The sequence below is a fragment of the Macrotis lagotis genome, chromosome 4 (assembly GCF_037893015.1).
Source record: "Macrotis lagotis isolate mMagLag1 chromosome 4, bilby.v1.9.chrom.fasta, whole genome shotgun sequence".
NCBI classification, from domain to species: Eukaryota; Metazoa; Chordata; class Mammalia; order Peramelemorphia; family Peramelidae; genus Macrotis; species Macrotis lagotis.
In genome coordinates this window covers 116,117,088-116,130,503 of record NC_133661.1, presented here as the reverse complement: position 1 = coordinate 116,130,503, position 13,416 = coordinate 116,117,088, and the positions used below count along the sequence as shown (strand labels likewise).

General features: G+C 36.3%; 1 protein-coding gene across 6 annotated transcripts in view; it reads right to left on the bottom strand.

Annotated features, from left to right (window-relative positions):
* The window catches only part of PDE8A (phosphodiesterase 8A), a 263,475-nt gene that overhangs the window by 30,693 nt on the left and 219,366 nt on the right, over window positions 1–13,416 (bottom strand). For all 6 annotated transcript variants that reach the window (XM_074233948.1, XM_074233949.1, XM_074233950.1 and 3 more), the window contains 3 exons: window positions 8,435–8,483; window positions 7,990–8,125; window positions 5,581–5,779 (listed from right to left, as the gene is read on the bottom strand). In XM_074233948.1, the coding sequence (XP_074090049.1) occupies window positions 5,581–5,779; window positions 7,990–8,125; window positions 8,435–8,483 (384 nt within the window). The remainder of the gene's footprint in view (window positions 1–5,580; window positions 5,780–7,989; window positions 8,126–8,434; window positions 8,484–13,416) is intronic.

Genomic DNA, 13,416 nt, shown 5'->3' with positions numbered 1-13,416 from the left:
ATGCATGTGAACTGATATGAAGTGATTAGTAGAACCAGAAAGAAAATGTATAGGAATGATCAAAATAATATAAATAGAAAGAATAAAAACTGAAACTAAATGTTGTATCATCAGAATGATCAGAGCTAGCTCCAGAAAAGATCTGAGAAAAATAGCGAGATGGGAGATCATGCATTTTCTGTGAAATTTGATTGATGTGTTGGTTAGTTTTGCTGAAATGTCTTTTCCCTTCCCCCACTTTCTGTTTTATCTTTTATTATAATGGAAGGCTTATTGGATAGTGGGGGGAGGGAAATATTTGAAAATGAAACTGATATGAAATTTTTAAAATCTATAATTTTATGTAATTAAAAAATGTTTTTGTAGGCTGCTTGGAGTGACTTAGGGATGGTTATGACTGCCAAAAGAAAAATGCTCCACATAGCCACTCTAGTTTACTACTCTAGCTTTTGTGGTATCTAAAAAACTAGAAATTCAGCAGAAGTCAATCAAGTGGGGAATAGCTAAACAAATTGTTTGGGCAATTTATGTAACGGAACAGATATATAATAGAACATTAGCAATGTTCTTAGGATGGATATACTTCGGGATTTCTTGTAAAAGTGCAGTACTACATGATAAAATCCAAGTTTCTGATCCCCAATTGTGAAATCATGTCTGCAGTAACACTGGGCAATAACAGACTAGGTGACAACCATAATTTTCAGTCTGTCACTTGTTTCTAATATAGCAAAATATGAATTTTCATAGAAAACTGGACAAGACATGAAAAATTGCTCTAAATCACTAATTGTTAGAGAAATGCAAATTAAAGCATCTCTGAGGCACCACTTCACACCTCTCAGATGGGACAATATGACTGGAAAGGACAATGAGCAATGTTGGAAGGAATGTGGGAAATCTGGGACACTAAGACATTGTTGGTGGAACTGTGAACTCATCCAACCTTTCTGGAGGGCAATTTGGAATTATACCCAAAGACCAACAAAAAATGTGCATACCCTTTGATCCAGCAATACCACTACTGGGTCTATACCCTGAAGAGATTATGAAAAAGGATAAAAATATCACTTGTACAAATATATTCATAGTAGTCCTGTTTGTAGTGTCAAAGAAATTAAGTGAATGTCCTTCAATTGGGGAATGGCTTAACAAGCTGTGGTATATGTATGTCATGGAATACTACTGTTCTATTAGAAATCAGGAGGTATGGGAATTCAGGGAAATTTGGAAGGATTTGCATGAACTGATGCTGAGCAAGATGAGCAGAACCAGAAGAACATTGTATACCCTAACAGCAACATAGGGGTGATGATCAACCTTGATGGACTTGCTCATTCCATCTGTGCAATAATCAGGGACAATTTTGGGTTATCTGCAATGGAGAATACCATCTGTATCCAGAGAAAGAACTGTGGAGTTTGAATAAAGACCAAAGACCAATAGACCTTTAATTTAGAAAAAAACCGTTATCTTTTTATGTAATTTTGCTGTCTCTTATTCTTTATTTTTCTTCTTTAAGGATATGATTTCTCTCTCATCACATTCAACTTAGATCAATGTATGCCATGGGAAAAAATGTAAAGAGTAACAGACTGCCTTCTGTGTGTGTGTGTGTGTGTGTGTGTGTGTGTTGGGGGGGAAGCAAGATTGGGGGAAAATTGTAAAACTCAAAATAAAATCTTAAAAAAAGAAAACTGGACAAGAAGTATGAAAAATGTGGAGTGATCAGCTTTGCATCTATGCCTCCTTTCAGCATTCTAGATTCCAGCTGACATTCCATCAGTGAGCAGCCAGTTGGTACACACTAAGAAACCTTTCATTCATTTCATTCATAAGTAAATGGTATAGTGAAACTTAAGTTGATGGAAGCAGCTCTCTCCATGAGGTCTTAGAGAGTTTATTATAAATAAAGTGTAAATTCTTTATGTTTTATTTTTAACACTATTAGCTGTTGAAGGATCAATAGAGTATCCAAGAAATATAATTTCCCCCCTTTTGTTCTTGGAAGAGTTCATTTTTTCTTTTTTATTCTTTTTTAAAAAAATTTTATTTAAGGCAATGGGGTTAAGTGACTTGCCCAAGGTCACATAGCAAGGCAATTATTAAATGTCTGAGGTCAGATTTGAACTCAGATCCTCCTGACTCCAGGGTGGTACTCTATCCACTGTGCCACCTAGCTGCTCTGAGTTCATTTTTTCTAAGAACATCAGACCATAAGTTCATGGAAGACAGTCAGGATATAGCCACCATTTCTTATCCATTTAAGAACAATCATTCCTCAGCTTTTAAGTCTGCTGTGTTAAGCTAAAGTGACCCTTTATTGTGAGAAAAGCATCCAATCCAGCATTTTTTTCATACAGTGTAATGTCTAGGATAACAGCCGCTCCTATAAAATCTTGGGGCTCAATCCAAAATGTTTTCAGTTTTGGACAGAGCAGGAGGGTGGTGTGTGAACCAGGTTACATTAAAAGTCTCTGGATATGCTTAATCACTTTGAGGTTTCATCTGGGAGCAATGATCAGGAAGGAAAAATGAAAAACCTCTCTCTCCATTGGAATACTTCCTATCTTTCCTAATCATGGGTACTCACATCTCACTGATAGAAAAGTACCTTAGAGCAAATTGTACTAACTGAAAAAAATCAGTTCCCTCTGCTTCCCACCTTCCACATTATGGTATTCAGTTAGCTTTAGACCTGAGTGGCTTTTAGGTGTTGTATTTCCCTGGGACCATTAAACACTTATCCATAATTCTGAAGAATTTTGAAACTGAGTGGAAAGAATGATAGAGCTAAGGAATCAGGAGACATTGATTCTAGTTTAGTCCTGGCCCTAGATTTTACTGGCTTTGTACTATGCAGAATTTGAATGCAGGTTTTCCTGTTTCTAAATCTACTACATCATATTGTTCCTGCAATGGAGATAACCATTGATATGATAACCATATGTTAACCATCAGCTTTGTTAATTAAAAGTCACTAGGTCAAGTTCTAGGTGTCCTTCCTCTCTTCCCATGAACACATGAAATGCTCATCTGTCAATGTCTATGGCTTCCAAATGAAGCCATTCTTTCACTTTAAGAATAGATCATTTAAATCAGGTCAATGGTATAAAAAGAAAGCAAAGTATCATTTCTTGGTATCAATGATCCTAAGAAATGCTTACATTAAGTATATCATACTAAGAAATACTTAGTATCAAGAGATAAGAAAGTGAGGCTTGCATAGAAGTTAAATTTCTTCTGTGTCTCAGCACATTCTTTATCTTGGTCTTTTTCTGACAAGGAACTCAGAGTAAAATTAAAAGTTCCCATAGTGTACTGACCCACTCGTAAGACTTGATTATTTCAAGTCAGTTCAAGGTCTAACTTACAACAGGACTAGGGAAGTGTAACTAATGCCTCAAATGGAATGATCACAGCATGCAATATTTTACATCCTAACATTTTCTATTCCTATTTATTTCCATCCTAAAAATAGAAATGCTAGAAAAATTTCTTATGAAGCAAGGTCTTTACTTCTATATTAAAAAGGCAAATGGAATGAAACCACAATATTTATCTATGTATTTTCCTGTTCCTGTTTTGAGAAGAAAATTTAAAAACATGTTTTCCCCAAATAATCCTCTAGCCCAACTTCCTCCCCACCTCCACTCCTGCTCCCAAAGGAGGTGTCTTCAAATAGAAGATACTTGAAACTCCAAAGCAGACAATGGGAAAGGAAAAGAAACCCTGAATGTTGACACCTTCCTGAATCCACCTGTTCTCTTGAAACACACATGTTGTTGATGTCCCACTTAAAGCAATCTTTCTGTCATTCCCTGAGTCAGGGGAGGAAAAGGTTAATGAGATAAGATTGGGATTCCAATTAATCTATCTACTATTTCTGTGGAACAGGATAAATTCTTTAATAAATGTGGGTAAGAATCTTGAGGACTAATCCCATGATGCTAAGGAATGATGGTCATGGTATAACAAAATCCATTCCTCCTCCCTCTGCTTTTAGAATAAAAATTTGTGGGTACCGAAGAAGAAATTATGGAAATAAGTGGATATTTTCCTTAATTTTTTTTTCAAATCTCTCAGGAAGTAAGAACTAGATTCATCTCAAAGTTTCCTCCCCAGACAAACATTTTGTGAACCTATGATCTGAATATGTAAAGTAATTTGGGTCTTATTAGGGAGTAAAAATCTCTTGGTGCCAGGATCAATCTCTATAGAGAGAAATCATTTTAAAAAACCTCACATGGGAATGGGAATGTTTTGTTTGCTTTTGTCTTTTTAATTCATGGATGAAGACTAAAAGCAGACTGGGTCTTCAAAGTGAATATGGATGGTCGTTTAGATGGGCAGGAACATTTTGAGTAAAATGTCTCATTATTTCACCAAGCACTGAAGAGTATTACCTGTAGCTGCCATGGAGGTGGGCTGAGACATGAAAGAATCTCACTCTTCCCTCTCCCTCAGCTCTCTAGCTGTTGCCTACCCACCTCTAGATGCTTTTAGCATCTCTCCTCAGCTGCAGCTCCTGCACATTGAAAGTGACAAAAGAACTAATTTTGTAATAATAAAACTTACTTCTTAATTAAAAACAGAAGGGATCATGAGGGAGAAGAAAAGAAAAAGACTGAATTAACCAGGTGTGAACTTTCAGATTCAGTGATGCTGTGTTGATTATTTTTTGCTAAACTGCTTCACTGCCCCCCTCCCTCTTTCTTTTCTATTATTTGCTACAAAGGATGGCTCTCTCGGGAGGGAAGAGAAGACTATATTTGAAAATGAAGATAAAATGAAAACAAATATTTGTGACAGAAATTTAAAATACAGAAATAAAATGCACAACTTGGTTAAAGCCAAACTAGGAATGAATAACAACAACTGTGACCAATTTTATGATTTCATAGAATCTCAGATCTGGGAGGGACACTGAAAGGCACTTTTCCAATCTTCTTATTTCATATACCAAAATATCATGGAGCCATGATTTCCTAGGGGTGGGACCTTGGAATGAAAACACCAACCAGTCTATCACTAATACTAGGTATGTCTTTTTGAGTCATAAGAAAAATACAAGATTTCTGAGGGTAGGGATTGTCTTTCCTTTTGTATTTGTGTGTCCGTGACTTTACATAGTGTGGGACACATAGTAGGAGGAGAAGAGGAAGAGAAGAAGCATTTATATTGTGTCTTCTATTTGCCAGATACTCTTAAGTGTTTTTTATGTATAGCATCTTATTTGATTCTCACAACAACTTAGTAGATAATTGCTGCTATTATCCTCATTTTATAATTGAAGAAACTGAGGCAAATAGAGGTAAAGTGACTTGCCTATAGTCACATAGCCAGTAAGTATCTGAGACCACATTTGAACTCAGTTTTTTCATCCACTATGTAAGCTAGGTACCCCTAGCTTATTGATTGAATCATTGGGAGAATTATCAGAGGTTCAGGTCACAGAGCTAGTAACAATCAAGAAGGGGAATTTGAATCCAAGAAAGGGAATGATGGACTCAAGGTCCATCATTTTATCCATTTAGATGTATAAAACACTTTAAATGTATGTTCCAAAAGACAGCTTACCTTGACTCTTTCCTTAGACAAGAAAAAGGCAGTGGCATGAAGTACATCTGCAGAGTGTGTAGAATTGTGGTAGGAATTAGATGAATGGTAGTTGGCTTCAACAATTTGCAACCAAGACCGTAGGGTTGATTCAGAGCAGTTTAGGAATTCACAGATTCCAAAGCGAGCAAAAATCTTGAGACCAAGATAAACCAACGGCCTACAGAGGAAAAAAAACATAAAAAAACCATACACAATGCTGAGACATGGAGCCAGGCCTGGAGGACAAAGGAAGTCTGTGGTCAATACAGAGGCTCCTAAGTGTTTCAAGCCAGGAGTGTTACACTCAGTTCTAGAAGTCATACAGAGGGCCTTGGTTCACAAAGATCATTTGAGTTTGGTTTTTGATAATGTTTCTGGTAACTAGAAAAAAAAGTTAGTATCAACGTTGTCTACATGCCAGCTCAGTGTACTTCAATATCATTTACAAAATGCCTACTGTGTGCAGAGAATGAAAATACAAGTTAGGGATTGTTACATTCTTGTTTTTATACTCCCAATACCTAACCCATAATAGGTATTTAAAAATACTTGGTGATTAATTTAAAAAAATCTTTTCCTGATCCTATTCTTTTGTATTTTTTATTTTTATTTTATTTTATTTAGCTAGGGAATTATTAATTGTCTGAGGCCAAATTTGAACTCAGGTATTCCTGACTCCAGGGCCAGTGCTCTATCCACTGTGCAACCTAGCTGCCCCTCCTATTCTTTTTTTAAAAATATTTTTTAACATTTTTTTTTTGAGTTTAAGATTATTTCCCTCTGACCTTTTGTTGACTCTGCCATTCCTAAATTTGATTTGGGGTATTATTTTAAAGATGTTTGAAGGGGAATGTAGGAGAATTCAGATGGGTCCAGGCCTGAACTCTGTCACCTTGGCTTTTAATAATGCATAATCTTAAGCCCTACTAGACTCATTTTGGAAAGGTCACATTACAAAACACAAACAATACAGGACAGCGTCAAACCTTTTAACTCACCTTCTGGTACCTTCCAAGAACTACCATTGGTGGAGAACACAAAAGTGGGGAGATGAGGTTGTGAGTGGCTACAATGACTAGTGACTGCAGTAGGAACAGCTTCCATTCTAGGTAGACTTGGCTATTCTAGGCCAGGCCTACTTCAATCCAGGCCAGTCAGTGATTTAGTTTTAGGATTAGAATGAAATGAGACATGCACAGACATCTACCAGTTAACAAAATGAAGTCTGCTTAGTCAAAGTAGGGAATGAATATTCAGGAGCAATACAGTTTTGATTATTGATAATAATTAACATTTATTTCATAGAATGGTGGTGAAATGTATAACACACCGGCCCTGGAGTCAGGAGTCCCTGGGTTCAAATCCAACCTCAGATGCTTAATAATTACCTAGATGTGTGGCCTTGGGCAAGCCACTTAACCCCATTTCCTTGCAAAAACCTAAAAAACCCCCCAAATAATTAACATTTATGTAGTGCTTTAACAGTTTGCAAAGTGCCTTATACATATTATCTCATTTGTGCCTTACAACAACCCTAGAAATAGATGCCATTATTATCTACTTTTCCAGATGATGATATTGAGGATAGAGGTTAAGTGGTTTGCCCAAAATCTGATGCTAGATTTGAACTCAGTTCTTCTTGACTCCAAATTCAGAATTCTATTCACTATACTATCTAGCAGCTTCTTTGCTGGTCAGAAGCAGGTATCAAACTTCTGACTCCACAATGGCTGACTTTTGTAGCTATGTCAATGTGTTCAAACCTTAGCCTTGGGGAACAATTAAATCTCAGGGATTTTTTTTTTAGTTTTTTTTTTGCAAGGCAATGGACTTAAGTGGCTTGCCCAAGGCCACACAGCTAGGTAATTATTAAGCGTCTGAGGTCGGATTTGAACTCAGGTACTCCTGACTCCAGGGCTGGTGCTCTATCCACTGCACCACCTAGCCACTTCTATTATCTCAGGGATTTTAAATCTTATTCCTGTCACTTATTAGCTGTGTCAACATGGGCAAATCACTTTTAATCAATAGTTTTTTTCATTTGGAAAAATGGGAATTATATTTAGTTATCTACCTTACTATTTATTGTGAGGCTCCAATGAAATAATATAGGTAGGTAAGAGTATTTTGCAAAATTTAAAGTGCTATGTAAATTTCAGTTATTATTTCATCTCAATTTCATATCTTTCAAAAGAAATTTCATATTGTAAGGCTTGAGGATTACTAACTTTTTTTTGTTTGTTTTTTTCAAGGTAGTGGGGTTAAGTGACATGCCCAAGGTCATACAGCTAAGTAATTAAGTATCTGAGGGTAAATTTGAATTCAGGCCCTCCTAACTCCAGGGCTGGTATTCTTCCCACTGTACCACCCAGCTGCGTGGTTACTAACCTTTTGAGAGTGGCAGCCTCCAGTTCAAAAATGTTAAAGTCCCAATACTCTTCATTTTCCATGGCCTGTGCTATCCGTGGTGGGATGTCATTGAGGGAAATAGGAGAAATTAAACTACTTGAAGCCTGATGAAGTTCTGTAAATAGATATATTTCAGGATAGAAAGAAAATTAGAAGTCTGTATTTATTGAAATGTTTCTTAACACAACATTTGCTTTATGGAACCAAAATGATTCGATTACTAAAATTAAAAAAACACACAGTGATTTTATATATACTGGTAAGCTTATAAAAATATCATTTATGAATTTTATTTGAGCAAGCCATATGTATTTTGTATTTCAAATGTATGTTTCAATTATATTCATAAGTATATTTATAATTTCATTGTATTTCAATGCCATATATGCCAATGTACATACAACTGAAAAAAAAACCTACTTACGTTTTGAGGAAAAAATGTACTCATTCCCCGATAACCTTCGTAAACCATCCTGTTAAAAATGGAGTAAAAAGGAAGGAAAAACAAAGCTGTTAGGGACCTTTTTTTTTGATATCCCACATCCAGACTGTGATGATTATTACCAATCAGGTTCTCAGGGGGTAAGGAAAAGGTAAGAAAGAGCTGCCAAAAGGTCGTTAGGTAGCACAGTGGATGGAGCATTGGCCTTGGAGTTCAGAGGATGGGAGTTTGAATCCAGTCTCAGGCATTTACTGTATTGACCTTGGGCAAGTCACTTAACTCTGCCTCTCATCCAAGGTCAACTCCTGTCATTCTGATTAATATCTTGTCACTGGACCCAGATGGCTCCAGAGGAAAAGGTGAAAGTAGTGACTTAGCATTCAGATTCAATTCATATTCTTGACATGGTATCACCTCCCTGATGTGAGGTGTATGGCCTTCTTTGATAATGAAGGATCAACATCATCATTGTCATCAGTCAATCAACAGCTGGTTTAGTTATATGTTAGTCACTACAATAGTCAGATGTGACCTGGAAGAGTTTAAGAGTTACTTGAAAGGACAAGGATATATGTCATAAAACAGGGCACTATCTGGTATTGCACTGAATTATGTATAGACAATAATCAGTAGCACAAGGCATCAGTAAAGGTTGGCCTCATGTTAAAACTTAAATGAACTTTGAAGAGTAAGGCTTTAGATAGGTTTAGAGCAAAGGCTAGGACATTCTAGGAATGTGAATGAGCCTGAGTGAAGAGATGAGTATGAGATGAAATGTTAAGTATCCTCACAAATATTGAATTTGAATCTTAAAATGATCTTAAAATGATCTAGTGAGGTGTCATTATAGGTATAATTTTCTCATTTTACACAAAATCAAACTTAGGCTGAGGGGTTAACTTGAAATCTTGTCCTACTTCTCAGGAAAATTTTAGTATGAGGGGAATAAAAGGTATATGTTGGGATATAGTAGGAGATAAGGTTGGATAGAGCTAAGCCAGCTTGTAAAAGGTCTTAAATACCATAGGATTTAGCCTTGATATTTCTTACTTCAATACTTCTAAAGATCTTTGGTGCAATATTATCAGCATTTCCTCTATCCATGAAAAACCCAATTTCTCTATGATTATTGATCTAGAAAGGAACCTCAGGGGCCATCTAGTCCAAACTCACCCCCCCAAGACTCAATGAAATTAAATGACTTGCCTGGGTCATACAAGTTGTAAACATCTGAGGAAGAATATTATTGGCAATATTTTCCATCACCTGTTGGCCAGCTTCTTGTGATGAATGTCATTGAATTTGGGTAGGCTAATCCTTGAATAGCAGATACACAGTTCATATATGATCCCCAAATTAAGCGTTGTCAGCCCAGCTAGAGTCCATGTTCCAATGACATTAGGCATTAAGATCTCAGGATCATTTTTTTTAGGATTTTTCAAGGCAATGGGGTTAAGTGGCTTGCCCAAGGCCACACGGCTCAGTAACTATTAAGTGTCTGAGGTCAGATTTGAACCCAGGTACTCCTGACTCCAAGGCCAGTGCTCTATTCACTGTGCCACCTAGCCCCTCAGCATCATTTTCATGCACTTATGAAGTTTTTAAGTAGATAGTCAATAAAAAAAAATCACCAAGACTAAGTCTTGAGCAAGAGATGTGATGAAAAAGGGGCTATTAATCTGATCATGACAGACATGATGAATCAAAAGAAACAGATGTAGATAAACTTGGAAGCTTTTATAGTCATTCAGGTAAGAAGTTATGAGGTTCTGGACTAAATTATAAACAATGGTGACAGAGATGAGGAGAAGAAATGAGAGTCATTTTAAAGGAAGGATTAATATGTCTTATACCTGGTTAACTATAAAAGACAAAGGAATAGCAGAAGTAAAAGAAGAATGTGGTCTAGTAGAAAGAAATATTAGATTTCAAGTTAATGGACCTTAATTCAGGGCAAGCTACTTATTACCTGTGAGTGCTAGGCAAGTCAATCTCTATGAATTTCATTTTTGTCATCTGAAAAATAAGACTATATGGCTGCTAAGGTTCAATCTAGACCTAAATCTGTGATCCAATGACTACAGTATTTATAGTTTGAGATACAAGCAATATCAATGATAAGCATAGGGAAGGTTGAGGGGAGGTGTGAGGAAGAGTGAAAAATAGAGGCCAGAGAGAAAGGACACTAGTTTGGGAATCAGGAAACCTCTTCATTTCTGTTTGTTTAAATAACATTTTTTGACCTTTTCTTCCTCTCCTCAAATTTTCAACCCCATCTTAGGCGCTTCCTCCTTAGGTGACTTCCCTCCTGTTTTATTAAATAGAGTGGAAGTGGGTGGGGGAAGGTTTGGAACTATGATTTCAGTAAATCTGTAAGCTGTCAGGGTAGATTAGACTACAACTTCTCTCCAAGGGAAGCTAGAGTGGATAGGAATCAGGAAGACTCATCTTCACAAGTGCAAGTCTTGCTTCAGATACTTAATAGCTGTGTGACCCTGGACAAGTCACTCAATCCTGTTTGCCTCAGTTTCCTCATCTGTAAAATTAACTGGAGAGGAAAATAGCCAATCACTCCAGTTCTTTACCACAAAAGACCCCAAATGGTATCACAGAGTTGGAAATGACCTTCTAAGGCTCCTCAAAGATCTAAAATCCTTCTTTTCATAATTTTCTATCCCGAGGGTCCTCGTTTCTAGTCAACTTGGAAAAATCCAATTCGGTTTTTTTTTTTTTTGTGAGGAATGAACCTTCTTTCTAAAAGTAACACTGCCATCTCTAGGCTGGTGAACAAATGACCATCGGAGCCATTTTTTAGCTTGGTAGTGTCCTGTATTAAAAAAAAATTGCTGTGCTTCTAGCTCCTATTTTGTGATCTCTATGTACTGTCAGTTGGGACTCTTCTGAAACAGTAAGACTGTTCTCCTACTGTAGGATTCAATGGCTCTTCCTATACATATCTGACACCTTTTCAGCACTGAATACAGCATCCTGAGTACATTGGATGCTTGGTAATTATAGCTTACTAACTCACAGATCAACCAGGGGTCTTGTGGAAAAATCCAACAGTTTTGGTAGCAAATCTATTTTAATTACAGAGTTAAATGATTCTCAGATGATAATAACAACAACAGCTTCCAATTAAATGGCACCTGACAATTTACAAAGCACTTTTGACATCCATTATCTATTTTAATCCTCACAATGACCCTGTGTGGTATGTAGAACAAGTATTATTATCATCCCTGTTCTTTGACGTTAAGATAATAAGAGCACCTGCCTCACAAGGTTGTTGTGAGAATTAAATGCGCTAAAGTATGCAAAACACTTTGCAAACCTTAAAAAGCTATGTAAATGTTAATCATTATTTGAAAATTCCACATATCAAATAATTTCTCCCTGATTTTTTATTTTTTTAATGTCTCCTTCAGGATGACATTTCATATAACTAACTTGAAGTACATAACCAAATCCAGAATTTTATTTGTTGGTCCTTGTTTTGATAAGGCATTCTTTTTACATAATGTCAATTTTCATTGATTTTCATTCTCTGATATTTCATTAGTCATGTGGCATTTATCAAGCACTGTACTATTACCATTATAACATAGGGCTCTGAGTTTATGCCATAAGAAGAAGACCTGAAGGAAACAGGGAGACTTAACCTGGAGATGAGGCTTCAAACACCTAGCTCTGTCTCTTGAATCAGATTGTGATATAATTAGAGACTACTTAACAAAATAAATATGATATAATAAGGCAAATATAATATCACAGTTTAAAACAAAGTCATCATGTGTTTCATAGGGATCCTTATGTGCATATTAGTGCTCCTGAGTTTCTATTTGAGTTTGATTCACTGGCCTGGAAAAGGCATGAAGGGATAGGAAGGCAACCATAGTTGTCTTCAAACATTTGAAGGGCTGTCTCATGAAAGATTGATTAGACTTATTTTATTTGATTCCACAAGATAGAATGAGGAGCAAAGGGTAGAAAACATAAGCTTGGTTTGAGGAAAACAAACTTTCTAACAACTGGGGCCATACTGTGCCTCAGTGGAATGGGCTGGCTGCCTTGGGAGATACTGATTTCCCTCTTGCTGGAGATCTTCAAGCAAAAACCAGATGACTACTTGTGAGGCATATCATAGAGGAAATTGGGATGATTAGATATACAAAGGTCTCTCACAACACTGTGATGGTGTGATTTTTAAAAGTTTCTTTTTGGAGTCTGTGACTACAAATCATTGTAGCTATCCTATTATGGGTTCCATATGACTACAGAAAGCTATTAATGTCCATTCAGGAATTGATACTCCTCAATTTTTCTGGGAATGGCAAAAGTGGATTATCAGCGGATTTATATAGGATTATTCATTTATTAATTAATTTGTATAATTAATCAATAACATAATTATGTGTTGATAATTATATGGGATTATTTATATATCAATATGTCCATTAATATATTGTTTATATGTTAGGATTATATTGTATACATTTTGAGCATTTATGAGAGTATCCTTTTTTAAAAATTTTATTTATTTAAGGCAATGGGGTTAAATGACTTGCCCAATGTCACACAACTAGGTAATTATTAAATGTCTGAGACCAAATTTGAACTCAGGTCCTCCTGACTCCAGGGCCAGGGCTCTATCCACTGTACCACCTAGCTGCCCCAAGAGTATTCTTGAAAAGAAAAATTGCATTCAATGGATAGAGGGTTATATAGGTGCCCAAATTGAGGGTATTCAGAAATCTGTTGAGAAGATGATCAATGTGGCACAGTGGAAAGATTGCGGGATTTAAAAGCAGAGTTGCTGCTGTGTTCAGATCCTAGCTCTGCTTCTGTATGATTTTGGATAAATTGCTTCATTCCTCAGATTCTCAATTTTGTTATTTGCACAATCAGAGGGTTAGATAAATTCAAAGGGATTTAACCATTTTTTGGACCATGGCCCACTTTGG